Consider the following 17,017-nt stretch of genomic DNA (forward strand, 5'->3'; position numbering starts at 1 on the left):
GGCAAAAGGGTGTTTTTTTTTTCCCAGAACCTCTGCATGAATCCTCTGGGCCACATCCATGCATCCACGCTCAAGAATCTGCCAGGTTGCTATACCAAATACATTTGTTATTCACACTAGGTAAGGTGCCTAAGTGAAATGCCAAAAAAAAAAAAAAGATCTGAAAAAGGTAGAAAATACAGAGTTCAAATTCAGACTTTTTTTTATCTTTCTTGAAATGAAGATGCAGAGGTGGCTTGACTACACAACAGGCACTCGGTGACTCTTTTAGCTCACAACTCGGCAGAACAGAAATGAATGGCACGAAGCGGGCAAATTAAAAACAGAAACACATACATTCACAGTGAAGGCAATAGTTGGTTGGAAGAGCATCAGTAGACACAGTGGCTGTTCCATTATTTGGGGCCATTCCTTAAAAAAAGTACCTTACACAAACCTCAGACTTCAAAACTGAGAACCCGGATGACACAGAGGCAGGTCAGCAGACCTGGTTGTTCTGGCCTTTGTACTGCACATCACCTACGAACTACATTTCTGGAACAAATTCTGCCTTACTCTTAGAAACCAATGAAACTAACCTTGAAAATGTAAATTTTATACATTCTATACAAAAAAAAAACAACAATCTTGGTATTCTTTTGCTTCAAGATTACCTTGTTTTCTTCTCCCCCCCAACCTCAAACTTTTACAATATTAACTTAAAAGAACACCTTCCACACATCTATGCCACTGCACAGGTATGGAATGGAAAGTTCAAAATGTTTAAAACAAAAGTGAACATCTCTTTGGCTTAGATTACTGTACCAGTCTATATAACTGGACCAGAAGTTTATGGTTGTGGTTTAGAAGAGTCTAAAACTAGATTTAACTTTAAAAGTGGAGGTGGGTACGTACTTAATTTCTCTGCTGATGCTGTACGTCATCACATTTCCTTCCACCACAATTAAGTTCACACAATAATTGACACAAGACTGCAACACAGGAAACTTGCTAAATAGCTTCTTCTCCTAAAGACCTTTGAAATCAATGCTTTATTATTTCATACAGGATCTCAAAAAAGAATAAAAATAATCCCACAACTTTTCATAAAAATTAAAATTTAAAACCAAATGTTACCAGAAGAAATAAAACAAAGCTCATCTGATACTTAAAACCAAACTAAAGAAACACTATATACACACTTCAAAGTAGAGATTATGATTTTCTATTTGATATCAACAGGCACTCCTCATTCATCATCTGCAAAAAACTAGGTTAGGTCTCCATAGGCCACAGTCAGAGTTATTAGGTAAGTAAATATGCCACTGCTTCCGTGCCCTCCTTTTATTTCCTTGCTTCTTCAGTCTCATCTGTCTCTCTCTCTTGATGCTCTCTTTCCCACCTCATTTCTTTCAACTCTTGTCTGTATTTCCGTTCAATGAACCGCTTCTGATGGGCCATCTGGGGAAAGTTATCTGACACAAGAAAAAATATTTTACATTAATAAACAAACTGATAACACAAGGAAAGTTTCTTTTTTTTTAAGCTTTCATGAGATCAGGGTGGGAAGAATAATAATATTACCATTTTTACTCATCTCTAATAATCCACAGAAACAAGGGCTGTCATAAGACTGGTTTCTTTATGGTTTCTCTTGCAACAAAACACTGAGAGATCTAATACTCTCAGAAAAACAAAATATAAAACTCTTGTCTAGCAACATGGCTAGGTGTTACTTAGATTTTACATTCAGTTCCCTTAGCAACAGGTGGTCAATTCTGAAATATGAATGCGATCCTACTGTCAAGGCTGCAAGGTTTTTTTGCCTTGTTCTTACCCCAAAAAGTGTGAGCCACTGTTTCTAAGCATTGCACAAGCGTTCCTCTTATTATTACTTTAGACCATGAGGAATTCACTAGATGCCCACATTATGGCAAGGTTCCTAATGGAAAAGTAATAGTGTAGCAGAACAGATTGCAGTAAAATCCGTTCTTGACAAAGTTAGTTTTTAGCTATGTGCCAGTACACAGGCTTAGTGCATTCTAGGGGTACGGATGGGTGAAGACTGGCTAAAGCAGACTAGACACAGCTGAGATGATGGAGAGAGAGCTGGGGAGGAAGATACTTCTGATTTCAGACATTTGCTACTGGGCTGATACACAGGTACATGACTGAGAAAGAAGGCTGTAAAATCAGCTTATGTGATTGATCAGAACTCCTCTCCATTTTGTGCACACCTGGCAGAAAATGGCATTTTTTCCTGACATGGGTGATGACATTCAGAGTCTGTTCTGCAGAGTACTGCTTGACCACTAGCTCCAGCCAGCCTGAAAGCAAGAGGTGGAAGCCTGTGCCTGGCAGCAAATCCTGCCAGGGTTATACAGAAGCTGAGCTCTGGGATCAGTGCTGGCTATCCGTTGTCTGAGATAAATGCAAAAGGTTGCTGCACTGACCTTTAAAGCTATAACCAAGTCTGGGAAATGTCTTGGCAAATGTCTTCCTTGCTAGCTAGCTAGCACAAGAGGATTGAGCTGAGGCTGCTCAGGGAGGAGTCCCTAAGCACCAAGTGAGATCAAGGTTCTGGGTGGGCTTTTCCCCAGGAGAGTTTCCTTCTTCTTTCTGAGTCTCAGACAGCACAGTTATTTTGTCAAAGGGAAAACACAGTGCAGAAGCCATCTAATTTGCTGGAGTTTGTGGTAGAGCAGAATGACTTTCTGCTACTGCATTTTACTGGCTGATGAAATGGGCTGTTTTTTTTCATACTACAGGAATACAGAGTTTACTCATCAGTTATTCACAACTTGGGTATAGGAGGGTATATTTATTTAAAATATGAAACTACCTAAACAAAAGTAAATTGTTTTTAAATTGTTGTTGTATTTAAAACTTCAGTACTTTGTTTAATGGAGTTCTGGGAGATTTTGTTGCTTGTATGCACCATAAAACAGAAATTGCATTTTCAGCGCTGTGCCTGTAACGTGATTCTTTAAGAACCTGCAGAACTCAGCTCGGTAGCAACCAGTTTCATTTATAACTCATTTATGATATAGGGAAATAAATTTATGTAATAAACATATCATGACTATAAGATATATGAGCCCCGATCCAAAAGTAATGCCTCTTATTTTATTTTGTTGGCCCGGGAGGTCAGAGGCAGATGTTAGTGGTATGGTAGTAGAAGTTGAACCTTCCCACCAATGTTCCATTACATTTTGTTGCCATGTGACAGATGGCAGCAGAGGGGCAGTTTGACAGAATAGCATCTGACATGGAAGTGCATACAAAGCAATGGTGCATCACTGATTTCTCCCATGCAGAAACAATGGCACCCACTGACATTCACTGAAGCTTGCCAGAGTTATGATGACCAAACAGCACATGTGAACACAGTGAGGCAGAGGGTGGTGTGTTTCAGTAGTGGGGGCAGCAGATCACCTCCACTGATGTTTAAGAGCATGGCATGCAGGCTGTCCATTGCTGGCAAAAATGTATAGCTGATGGCGGTGACTGGCTGAAAAACTGTTTTGTAGCTGAGAATTTGTTCTGTCAAATAGCATTGTTGGGAACTGTGTAGTTTCCATGGAAATAAATAGGTGTTAACTTCAGAGCAACTTATGTATAAAGAGGTACATGAAAATGAATTTTACTTGAAATTAACTACATATATATTCCTTAAAACAAGACAAAAAAAACCCTGAAACCTCTCCATAAATCTTCATACCAGTGCCTATAGGGCCTATAGAGCCTCTATCTCTTAAAGAGACTCAAAATTTGACCCGAGAAGTATGATCAAACTTCAAAGTAGAGCTTGCTTTGAGAAAGAGATGGAATAGAGACCTCTAGAGATCCCCTCTACCTAGATAAGTCCATGGCACCCAAGCCAAAATGTATGTCAGAAAAGAGCAGTGAGAAGTCTTACACTAAAACAGGGGGTGAAGTTCACAGCTCTTTGAGAGTGAACCCTTAGAAGTAAACAGAAAGAAAAATTCCAGAAGATTCTGCAGTTGTTTGCTGGAGAAGTTGCATCTTCTACTCGTCAGATTTACTGCGGGTGAGATGCCTATACCTAGCAGGTGGATATGAATAAGTCTGAAATCCCTGGAATGACAGGGATTCATTGTCTCTTGAAAGTCTAAGTCCTGCAATTTCCACATGCAGACATAATAGATTAAAAAACTTTGGCATCTGGGGAGCTGCAGATATTTCAATCAGTTGTAAAAATGTACCTTTAGCCTCTCCACACAGAGAGCTTCTTTTGCTGTACAGAACACGTCATCTATTTGTTTGCAATACCTGCACTTTAACTCAAGAGACTGGTCTTCATATAAGACGTCTGCATACGCTCACTTCTTTCACTTCAAATTTCATTGCAACTGTTCCCATGCTGGCATTCCTTTGCATAATTTTGAAAGATGCAGGCAAGGATCACTGTACCTTCAGCTGATACGAACTGTTGTTAACAGGAAAGTATCAGCTTACACTGAATGGGGACCTGCCTGTTAGATTTTAACCTATCTACTGTAAAATGTGCAATCAAATTGGCAATTTAAAATTAATTTTCCTCTTCCTCTGAATTACAACATAAGATAGATAGCCTCACTGTCAGACTAAGAAGGTTTATCCCACTGCATTTTAAAGTATGGAATAAAATCTAAATGAGACTACAACACATGGTTCCCTTCATGATACATTTGCTGTAACGTGTCAACTCTCTTTGAAATGACAAATGATGCCTACATAGGCGTTTAAAAAATTGCTTACAAGGACTAAGAAGCAAACCTGTTAATCAGAATCTGAAAGCATTCAGTACATTCTGAGTTTGATTTTGTTCCCAGACAAAGCCTGCACCTTACAGTGAAGTCCAAACTAAAGGCAATGTTTTTTTGTTGCTCCAATATCTTACATTTTTCAAGTGCATCCATCGCAGCTCCCATTTCTGCTTGTTGAATACTATGAAAGTCAAACAAAAACATGTTAAATATGATTTAACTTGTACAGAATAAACTGAAGTATCTAGTAATGTTATTACAAGACAGAGTTTTATTACAAAACTCTTTGGATAACCAGAAATTTCCAGAGTATATATTATCCTTTCTATGATTATGAGAGCAATAGCACGACAGTTCCAATAGAACACTTTAAAACTTAGATCAATAATGTTAACAAAATAATCTACTTTATCCTTTGCTCAAGTTTTTCAGCTGTGACCAAAAAAAAGGAACAAAATCAGAGGCATGAACTCTCAGAAGCCAAAGATATTTTTATAAACACTACCAGTTTTAGTAGCACAAAATAAGATGATTTACTTTGTGTGTGTGGTTGTAAACTGTGTAATTTTAGAAGATATTCCAAAATACCTAAAGTGATAACATTTGATGAAAATTAAGAATTTTGCACTCCAACTTTGCCAGCCTATACTGAACAATAATCTAGCATTAAAGCCAAAGATGAAGTTATTATTTCCAGCAGTTTGTTCTGCAGTTTCCACTCTGAGAGCAGCAAATAGGAGATTATTGCTGGCCACCTGGTTCTGAAGTTCACAAAAAAATGAAGCTTAAGACCCAGAAGTACACCAACATTCAGGTCTTACGGTACTTCTGATGCAGAAACTCAGAATGACCCAAAGAATGCCCCACAGTTTTAGTTTCTAAGGCTAACCAGACTATTACCAAACTTCATCATGGTGAGTCATTCTGGACATTGTCACATACAGATAAAAGTTTAACTGCATGAGATTAATTTTTTCCACTATACCTTGGGCCTTTACCACATCCTATTCTTTCCCCTTTGAAATAGACAGCTACTGTGTACGTCCTGGCATGAGATGGTCCCACTGTCTGCAGAGTCCTGAAATGAGAGACATGATTTATTCAGACAGGAAGTATTAAAAAGCAGAATCTGTCAGTGGCACATACATCACCAAGCTTTCAGTCCGGTAAATACATTTAGTGGAACTAATGCATAGCATGGAGTTGAAGGATGGCTTTATAAACTACATTAACCCACAGATCCCCCATATGGTGCGTGTGCAACAAAGAGAAGTAATTTACATAAAATGCATCTCATTCATATCGAATGTACTTATTCTTCAACATTTAGACAGGAGCACTCTGTGAAAATTAAAACTTTCACCTATCGGAAAAAACACACACTATGAACAAAGCGCTGAAACACTGAATACACTTGGAATAAAATCACTTGAATTACATGAATCTGTGAAATTGCAAATAAGCACACCAATATGATTGTGCACTCTATAATTTTAATCACAGAGAGTTGTTCATCTGGCGAGGACTTAATGCAGGACACGGTAACTCACTACACCATGAACTGTCACAGTACTTTTCCATCAGCTTTGAAAAGTTAGAGTTTCTGTCACAAAACAAACTTCCCTTTTGAACTAGGAATGTCTAGGACATGCATCAACAACCACCTACAGGGGAAAAAGATAATTCCCCAGACATGCAATGAATTTGCTTCTTCTGCTGTCTCTTCCTTCTGTCCCAAATCTCTCCCTGCTGTCAGTTTGAGTTCTGTCCATTACCTTGTTTCTTTTTGGAAGAAGCAACAATTTCACATCAATTTTTTAAGCACCTAACTATAGTACTCTGTGTGCTGTGTAACAATAAACATGAGCAAATAAAAGTCACCCCAGTGTGGCTGACTGGGGTGCAGCACTAACAGCATTGAAACACATAACCACAAGAAAAAGAATTTAACAAGATAATTGGAAGATAACAGCGTAATACTAGCTCTAAGCTGTAAGACAGAAATCAATTTATTGTCATAGCAAAAACAAAACAAACATTTGGTACTTGATACTCAGCGGGTTTTACAAGAGTCAGGAATCACATCTTTTGTATTCATCTCCCTCACTCAAGATGAAGGTGTAAGCCCTCACACCGTGACACTGAGAAGTGATGTTTGCAAAGCATCGGTTACAGTGTTGAAATGATCATATGTCTGAAGAGCATTGTTTCTCACTAACTGAACTGCTACAATTCATTGAGATCTTTACTTCAGCAGATGTGATAAATGCACTCAGACTTTCATTCTTTGTGTATTTTTGATAAAATAATCCCAACAGCAAAAATCTTTCTTAGCCCTTAATTCCCCTTCTGGAGGCTAATATTGCACACATTCTTACATAATTCTGTACATGTGAACATGTGAAAAGAAATGTACAGTCTTTTTAAATTTTATTACTGCCACTAAAGCAGCTATTATCTATTTTAAAACTGAAAGAGAAGGGCAATCTATCTCATACAGATTTAGGTATCTAACTAAGGTGTCCTAGCTGAAACTCATTGCCATAAGCTCTTCTGTACAGGAAGACAGATACAGGGTAAATTGCACACAGAAAATGTCCAGGACCTTTGCTGCCCTTCAAATGCATCTGACTCCGTAGCCAACAAGGAGAATATGTAACAAAGCATTTACTGTGTTTCTGCAGGAATGCACAGAAACTTCATACTACTACTGTCAAGACACCTCCATCCTATTTGCCTTCATCTCCAAATTCCTTACAGTGAGGAAATAAAAAATACAGAATTATGCCAATGAAATATTCCATCTGTCCATCACACAAAACCTTTTCCCCTAAACCTGTATAAGTTAAAATCACTTGCTAGTTCTGTCATGGTTTAGGACATCTAAAGCTTGGGAAAGAATAGTTCAACATTTTCTGTCTTCAGAGACTAGAGGGTTTGGATAACCACAGTAAAACTAAGCTATGGGAAAAACATAAGATTAGTGATAGCTTCCTCCTTATAAAATAAAGATTGATAAGGAGTTGGTATCTGTAAAATGCTGGTTCTTACTTGTAAAGAGGAATGTCCGGTTCCTTCCCTTCTGTCCTGAGAGTCAAGCAGCACTGCTGAAGCTGAGATTTAGGGTCATTCCAATCTTGATTTAAAATGAATTCCTATAAGAAGTTCACAAAAAATGTTTTTGCATTGAGAGAATGTGGTAGGAGCCCAAAATCTGATAATGTGTTAAAACACAGTAGTGATAGCCAAGTAGGAAACTGGACAGTCTTACCTTTAACCGTGGAAAAAAGCATACATTCATGAAAGTGTGAACATACTCCAAATCTTTATCAATGTACAGGGCAGCAATAAAGGCTGGGGGGAAAGAGGAAAAAAAATAGGCATTGTCATTCATCCAAGGAGAATGTTAATGGCTTGCACTTTTAGAAACAAGCATCTCTCTGAGTACTCTAAAGCCACATTCAATTATGCTTCACAGCAGCAATCTGATGAGGGGATTATTATCTTGCATACACAGGAAAAAACAAAGTTGACCAAGAGATTAAATGACTTACTCAAATCCACTCAGTCACTTAAAGAGTTAGAAACAACACTCAGCTCCTAATCTCACATTTTAGCCAGCAGACCATGGTTACTTACTAATAAATCACTACTAGGTACCATAAAAGAAGTTTTAGATATAAATCACTACTGTTTGTGAGTGATTTCCATTTGCTAAGAGGATTTGGCAAAAGCCAAGGAGCTTGAATGGCTCACAAAATGTATCAAAACACACAAGATACAGATTAACTTTCTTCACACAATATCTATCACTATTTCCACTTTCTCTGGAAATAACTTAGCACATACATTCATAAATGGAGGGAAAAAGCATTTAATTTCCACAAAGCTTTCCTTCTAAGAGAATGATCATTTTGAAATATCTCATAAAATGTAGTTAAATGAACCACGGAAATACTCACAGCTGATGGCATTACTTTATTTTTTGATAGTGACAAGAACATATCACAAACACTGAAACTACCATTACAACAGCTTGACTCAATGGCAGGTTTTAACTTTTAAGACATTCTTCTGCTCTAGGCATCATTATCACTACGGTCATCACTTCTAAGATTACAGTTTTGTATCTGCAGTTATACCTCCCTCATATGCTCACATATAGGCTTTAAAAATTCAGGTTGGTGTTTAAAAATATGGTAAGCAGAGATATAGGCATAATTGATTAGAAAATCCAAACATTTCTTTTTAATAGTGATTTGTAAGACTTCTGATGGCTTTCTTAAATAAGCCTCATGGGAAAACAAATGAAGTGCATAAGTACTAAACTGTTATAAAACCACACCGACTCACATTCCAAGAGATCAGCTAGAGTTTTAGTTCGAAGAGCTACGGGTCTTTTTGTCTTGTCATTAGTGATGGCGAACTCTTGCATTCCCAGCTCTTCTGCCACTTTGGCCTGCGTCCTGTTGTTCACCAAAGAGCTTCTCAACAGCTGCAATAGAAGGAATTCCACACAATGGTAACAAATAGCAATACCAAAATATAAAAGGCAGTGAGAGCTGGGGGAAGTTACTCAGTTTATTTTTGCTGCCACTCACTTCCCAGTCTATTGGTGTTTGTTTCAGCACATCCTAAATTATTTAGGTAGACGCACACACATACACACACACACACACACTTCTTCGCATCCTCATTCTTTCTACTGCTGATTTTTCCCTTATGTTTCACTTCTCATCAGATTTTAATCCTTTTTATCTCAAAACATGTTCCTTCTACAGACAAGTCTTACATTTAGAATGCTGGTTTGAGAGTTTTTTTGCATTCACATACCATCTCTTCATCAGTCCTATACTTTCTACTTTTTCCTACTGTACACAAAGTTATACAAACTTTTTCCCACACGAAGTATAAACACACAACACTTGTGAGACTACAGCACAATCCCAAACGTCCACCAAACAAGAAGTGGGCAGTAATTGAAACAAACACACACTGAAGCAAAACTTCAGAAGTTTCAGAAGCAGCAGGTGAGAAAGATGCTCCATTCATTTGGGCAGAGAAGAAAATGCTTATCTGGATAGCCCATTTGCAATATCACACTGTTCTACTGAAGGCAGCATAGCTGAACTAATATATCCCTGATGTAGATCAGGCTCTAAAATTTTTAATGTGTGACAATGCCCAGGATATCTAGTTCTCTAGCAGAGTCTCCAAAGTGCTTACCTCTGATTTTAGGCAGATTGCTTAAATAAACAGAAACCTGTCAAACATAAAATCTCAGATAGCTGAAAGGAGAATTTCAGACTTTCAGGATTCCATTCAATTTCCCAAATGCCTAATAAAGATGAGCTTTATTTTTTTATTTTTTATTTTTTTATTAGATATAGCCATTTAATAAATTCCACTCTTATCCAGAGTCCTGAAGCTGCGTACAACATTTTTACCTCTTTGTCTTCCATGTCACATTTGCACAGCTTATTAGTTCCAAGTTATATTCTACCTGGCTCCAAAATGTCAACTGAGCTTATGAAAATAAAGATTTATTCACTACACTTGATACTTCATCTCTGACAATGGATAAATAAAGAACAGTATGTTCATAATTTGTTCGGCAATGATGTATGAAGCAGATACTCACAGCCTGATCTTCATAAACTAGGCAGACTGCAGAAAGGATTAATACCTTTCTTCCTAACCTATGCTAAAACTCATCTTCTGTTTGCTCCTTTCCAAAATCATTCCTTTTTATGTCCTTAAGACAAACAATCAGTATTATTCCCAACCTAATCCTAACTACAGTATGCAACCTATAAGAAAGAAGCCCAACAAAAATCAAATGACAATTATCAGCTTCTTGAAATGAGAGAACCACAATTTATTTTGCTGCACTGGCAGAATATTTACTGCAACACATCCCAAATCCATGATTAGTACTATCATAAAAGAACCACATACACACTACACAGAGAATTAGAGATGACAAGAGTCAGTTGTACTACTTACTACCCATGACTGCAGCATAAACACTGCTGGAGAAGTAGCTTCCAGTACACAACAAAATTTCATTGTTTTGCTTTTTTTTGACAGATCATTTAGCTGCCTCAAAAAACATCTATAAAATTGCAATCCCTTTTTCTTATATATAGTTAATTTTGACTTTTCTTCACAAGAAATCACTGGATATCAGAAAGACACTGCATAGCCAGTCAAGCAGAATCTTCCCATCACTTACCAACATTGTCTGCAACACTATAGACACTCATCTGTCTGATGTTTCACTACTTCAAATCTCCCCAGGAGGACGGAACCTCATGTTTGCTGTTTCTCTTCAGGTCTCACATCATCCGTCTACTCTTCTCAAGCCTCATTTCATTTGTCCTCATACTTAAAAGACTTTCAAAGACTATTTTCTTTTCTACTGTACAAAACCACAAAATTAATTTTTTTTTTCTAGGCACTGCCTACCTCTCTGTATTGTTATGCACTTTCAGCATTCATTCTACTCTTTGTAGTTTCCCCTGAATCTTGGGCAATGTGCAGCTTGTTCTACTTGCCAATTCACTTATCATTAAATTAAGCAACACAGAGACATTCTGATCGCCGTTCGAGTATTTACACCCATTAACAGCAACACTATGTCCTTCCTGCCAAGCAATTCCTGAAAGATTTATCTTACTATAACAACACTGATGCCCACATTCTTAAAAGTCACCTACAAAGGGAAAAAAAACTGCAAATCTGGATTTCTGCCTTCTGTTTTTGTTTCCTCTGTGAAAAATTAATGACAAGCCTCTTTCCCTTTTAATTTTTACATCAAAAGATCAGGCTTTATCAACTCCTCCTGAACATTGCAGAACAATTCATACAAATGCAAATGAAAGTCAAGAAATGGTAACGAAAAATGAAAATGGGAGCACACATACTTTCTGTTTCTTGAAAACAGCTAAGCAGTGTTTTCTTCAGGAATCTGTCAGAGATTTAGCATCTCCAACTCTTCACTGATTTAAAAAATCCACTTGCAGTAGCAAAGACATCCAAAATATTACTCCCTAATTTTAACTAGAGAACTTGACGTATATCCATAATACATGTAACAATTTTTTAATCTCATAATGACTTGAAAACTAAGAAAAATTCAGAAACATTAAGGAGAGTGTCATCTTCTCATAGTGCTTAATACGAGCTGCAGTACTAAAAGATTCAGTTAATCAGGAGAAAAAGCTACATATCTCACAACCCTATATTTACAGTAGTGTATGTTACTGTAACACTAAAACTAAATTCCAAAGTAACTACAGGGGATCCATATTAAAAGCAATAGGTAAAAAATAGTAAAACATAGTGAGAATTTACTGTCTGGAAAGGAAACTCTACTACCTTGTTGCAGGTTCAATGGAAAATGAAAAAGCACTTATGTGCGTATTTAAATAAATGGCTTTAAACATGTCTTTAAGTATGACCTAATCTTTTCTCTCAGTTTTATAACTGACATCCTTAAAATTATTGATTCATTCCGCAGACAACAAAAATTATTGCACTGAGCTCATAAATCACCATTTCCTACTCACTGCACAACACATGACTTAAAATTAACCAAGTCTTATTAAGAACAGTGGCTGCTGGGGCTTCTTTTATTAATCAAATCTAGAATAATTCACTTGCCACTTCCATAATTTCAGTCTCCATCCCGCACTTGCTTTCCCAGAGACCATGATTGATGGCAGTCTCACCGTTAAGTGCCCTTCATGATGATCGGGGAAATGTATGAATAAATACTCTGTGGCTACCAACTGCATTATGGAGTCACCCAGGAATTCCATCCTCTGATTGTGGCCTCTGAAAAATGAGACATCAATGCAGCAAAATCAATAAGTACTCAGGGAGGAAAAAACAAAAGCAGCATGCATATAGAAATTAAAATAAAGAATGATCTGAAAGCCAATGTTACTTGTTTTTAAACACTTTTAAGACAGATTTCCAGCATTAACACTAGTGAGACGAAAACAACAGAAACTGTTGTAACTCTGACTTTGACTTAGAAAGCAAATCAGGGTAGCACAGTTATTAGATCACAGGTCTAGGACATCTGCTGACATCAGGTTTGTTATGGGATGAAGTCTCTAATTGTCTCTACCCAGTGAGTGCAATGACTTCAGTAGAGAAGAAATTTTGTCCTTTCACAAGAAATAGAAGGATCAGGGTTTAAACCCATGTGAGAGCTTGGACTAGGTATCCACTGGTACAACTATTTTCTTTACAATAGGTTATAGCAGTTAGACACCCAAAGCCAACTGCATGTTTATGTGCTGTACACTCAGCAGAATACAAGGGCTGTAGTTGTCCCCAAAAGCATGACTTTACTTTTTGCCTCTGGCCAAGTGTATCTTCAAGCACATTCGGATAGTTTCAGGAGCAATAACCCAAAGTCAACAGTCCAGGAAGCTCAGAAGATACACCAGTATGGTTCCCTAACACCCACAGAATTCCCAAATTATTCACTACTACAGAGACAGGATACTCAGTGACACAGGCTGGTGAACATTTCTGATCTTCCTCTTCTGGAGAACACACAGATAACCTAGAGTTTGTCAACAAATAAAGCAATGTGGTCTACTAACAGTAGAGCCATTGAGCCCTAAGAGGGCCCTTGCCACATACTCACAGAGTCAGATGGTTAAAGCCTACTGTCCTCAGAGTGAACGCACGTGCTAGAAGTCGAACATGAGTAAAGATGACTCCAATTGCCTCCTCAAACTCTGTAAGCTTTTGAAGAACTGGAGAGGTCTCAATGAGTTGCCTGTCAGTATTAGATTCCTGCAGCTGTAAATAAGATGAAAAGTGAGCAATGACAAACTGGTACTTCAAGATATTTCAAAGTATTTCAAGAATATTTCAAAAGAAAAACAAATGTTTTGTAAAACAAAGTCAGAGAACCCAGTGAACAAGGATTTTTGTGGACAGCTCAAATGAGAAAAGCCAGTTTCCTCTGGGTTTTTTTCTTTCATAATTAGCATTAAAAGAAAACATGAGGTCTGATGAACTTGCTTGAGATTTTTTTTGCCTGTTGGTTTTGGCATTTGTTGGTGTTTTTTTTTAAAGCAACACTTGAGGTATTTATAATTGCTTATATATTGCTTATATGGTCTTGCCCCATGTGAGTAGCATGACAATGAAGCAAGATGAGAAAAATGAAACAAATCTATTTCTCCCGCTTTAGTATTAAAAATGAAGTAGTGTATAAAATTCACAAAAACAAGAAAATTAAAAAGATAACTTTATGTCAGTAAGTGTTCTTATCAGTTTCTTGTCTGATGTCCCTGATGTGTGACATTGTAAATGGCTTCCCAGGACAGGGAAATTACTTAAGCATTTCCTCCAGCAACCCTAGACATTTGTCTTGTATACCAATGCCTTAGAGGAGAAGATAGTCTGATGAAGATGCTTGTAATAAGCATGCAAGCATATTAAGGATTTTCCTGATAACTACCTAACACTCCAATTATCAACCGGAATGGACTTCCAAGTTTTATGCTAAGCATCCTGAGTGATCTGCAGTAGTTTGTGCAAATCTCTTCCACAAGCATGATCACTGTCACGTAAAAGCTTTCAGCATCCCCAGAAACGTTCAGCAACATGTTCCAGATCCACTACCTTTTCCTAAAGAACCAGCTTACTCACTTTTGAACTCTTGCTGTCTGTAATGGAACAGGCAGTAAGCAAATGGCTAACTGCTCATCTACTCATGTTTTGGAGATGCCTGTTCCAGGTCCTCCCTTCCCATCATCCCCTCCCCAGCCTGAAGATCACAGTTTAGCTTGGTTTTCTTCAAACAGAAACTCATCCATATTTTTGATCCTTTTTAGGATATTTTTGCTGTCTTGCTCGTTCTTTCTCCCCAGCATCTTTTCTGTGTTACATTTCCACTATAGTGCTCTCAAAATGTGAAGCAGAACACCTGATAATACCCAAGTATACACAAGCCACACTGTTATCATCACTTTTTTGAAGTGATGTTATGATCTTTTTTGGTCTGTTCTCTGTCCCTTTTCAATTAATTGATAACATTTAGTTTTCTTTTTTATTTAAACACTACTGAACTTTCACTCTGTATTTCATAGGCTACACGGAATTTCATTCTCTTTTTCATCGAACAGCTACTGACTTTTGTATTCTGTCAGGCTGCAATTCATCAGCCACATGTCATCCCTGCTACCCTGAATAATTTGGTACTGTTAAACAACTGCCACCTCACCACTCCTCCTGCCTAGGGTGTGGATGGCAACTGCTTGTAATTTCAACAGAGATACCTGAGGAAATCTGATGATGATATCCATTCCTTGTATGATGTGGTCATTTTAATCCTCCCTTTTCTTATGTTTCAGCCATGCCTTTAAGTCTACCTAAGGAGTAACCAACTCACTATTTTGTTGTTGCTTCTGATTTAGTTAATATTTTCTTAACCATAGTTTCCACTAATTGGACTGCTTCAAAACGATAGGTTTACAGGCCCACAGATCTGTATATCTCATCTGGAAATACTACTATTTAATATGTATCTTATTTGCCATATTGTAATAGACACTTTAAAAATTCTTTAAAGATGCTTTTCAAGAGCTCTTCCCAAAGGCCAGCCTGAGGAGACTACATATCACCTCCCAGCACACATAGAGAGCTAGAATGGCTTCTGGGAAATGGAAGAAAATACGCTCTCACCATTCAGAACTCAATGCAGGGATAAAAAATGACAAGCTGCATATGCTATATCCAATCTCTAAATAGAATCTAAGCCTCCCTCATGAAAACTGAGACAAAGAAGATAAAACAAAAAAAATAAAGAAATTCAGAATAAAAGTTTTCTTGGGAACTGGTGCCACCATTTAGCATTGCTAGTGCTGTATTCTTGGAAGTGTATCTTCCCACTAACACTCTTTTCTGATTAGTTTTGTCTTATACCCAGCATAGAGTTGGTTTTAAAATGCTTCAGGTGCACTGATTTGTTGCTAAAGATTTGTCTGTGTAACTACTGCAATAACCTTATAGCTATATGCAGTTTTTCAGATGGAGGACTCAAAGTGACCTGCTCACAAAATCATTTCAAAGGAGTCAAACTGACCCTGCAAAAAACATCAGAGATGTGTATGGACAAAAGAAACTCTCTTAGATGTCTGCATGATCTTGAAAACCTTACTGACTGGATCAAGATGTGAATACAGCTAATCTGGTGGCACTCAAGCACACTTGGAAAATGTGAAGATGGGGAGCTACAATGCAAAGAGACTCTTTGACTTGCTTTAGCTCTCATCCACAATTCACTCAAGGAGCATGGACTGAGAATGAGTTCTCCCAGCTTCTGGTTTTGTAAGCTAACTGCTTGAGCACTTCAAAAATGCAAGGAATATGTATCAGTTCTCAGCTATCTTCAAAATCTCGGGTACTAAAATCAAAGAAACAATCATGCTGTTAATGAACAACAAAAAAAAAAAAACCAAAAAAAAAAAAAAAACCAACTCCAGCACTACACTCCTAAGACTTCTAAATATTGTGCCTTTCTACTGCTGAAGTTTCAGTCTTAATTTCAGGTTAACAAAATACATACACAGACTGGTTTTGTACCTTTCTACTGGCTTCTAGAAGATGAACAGGAAGATTCCAAAATGTTACATCTCACTAGATTTATCATATGAGAAGTGCAGTCATATATCAAATGCGAGCCAAGGAAAGGTGGATGATTAATTCAAAGAGAAGCAGAGATTTGTTCTTCCTCCAAAAAGATCACAAAGGCAAATACATACACTCCTCTGGTCACTTTTTAAACAAATTTCTAAGATGTCACTACACTGAAAACCTATGGAGAAGCATCCCTGAAAATAGAACAGAGCTATGAAATTTATTAAAGAAAGGAATACACTTACTTGAAGTGGGTGTAGTGGATAATTAAGCCATACATCCCGCAGGTCCTGCGAACATTGAGAGATGCCTTTAATGCTCAAGGGAGTCATTTAACAAATTCCACAGCACTAAATAAAATGTCATTACTTGAAATACTGAACTATTTCAGATGCTGACACTGCTTATTGCAAATTCAATAGTGCTGGCAAACTAATTTTTAAAATCATGTATTTGCTGTTCAAACTGCCTGTAGTTCTCCCAATTAGCTTGTGTCAAAGAGGTGGAAGAATCCTTGAACCAAATAGAATGTGGTTAAAGGAAATAATAATAATAATAATAATAAAAGAAATAATTTTTTCAGGCCTAAGGTTTAACTT

At 37.3% G+C, this 17,017-nt stretch overlaps 1 protein-coding gene across 1 annotated transcript in view; it reads right to left on the reverse strand.

Annotated features, from left to right (window-relative positions):
* Positions 1-211: 211 nt before the first annotated feature.
* DROSHA (drosha ribonuclease III) overlaps positions 212-17,017 on the reverse strand; it is a 65,093-nt gene continuing 48,287 nt past the window's right edge. Inside the window, exons 24-32 of the mRNA XM_015854467.2 lie at positions 16,664-16,708; positions 13,414-13,571; positions 12,482-12,587; positions 9,102-9,243; positions 8,020-8,102; positions 7,800-7,903; positions 5,734-5,826; positions 4,883-4,929; positions 212-1,454 (exon numbers count right to left, since the gene is read on the reverse strand). Of these exons, the coding sequence (XP_015709953.1) occupies positions 1,324-1,454; positions 4,883-4,929; positions 5,734-5,826; positions 7,800-7,903; positions 8,020-8,102; positions 9,102-9,243; positions 12,482-12,587; positions 13,414-13,571; positions 16,664-16,708 (909 nt within the window). The 3' untranslated portion in view covers positions 212-1,323. The remainder of the gene's footprint in view (positions 1,455-4,882; positions 4,930-5,733; positions 5,827-7,799; positions 7,904-8,019; positions 8,103-9,101; positions 9,244-12,481; positions 12,588-13,413; positions 13,572-16,663; positions 16,709-17,017) is intronic.

This window comes from Coturnix japonica, chromosome 2 (assembly GCF_001577835.2).
Source record: "Coturnix japonica isolate 7356 chromosome 2, Coturnix japonica 2.1, whole genome shotgun sequence".
Taxonomy (NCBI): Eukaryota; Metazoa; Chordata; class Aves; order Galliformes; family Phasianidae; genus Coturnix; species Coturnix japonica.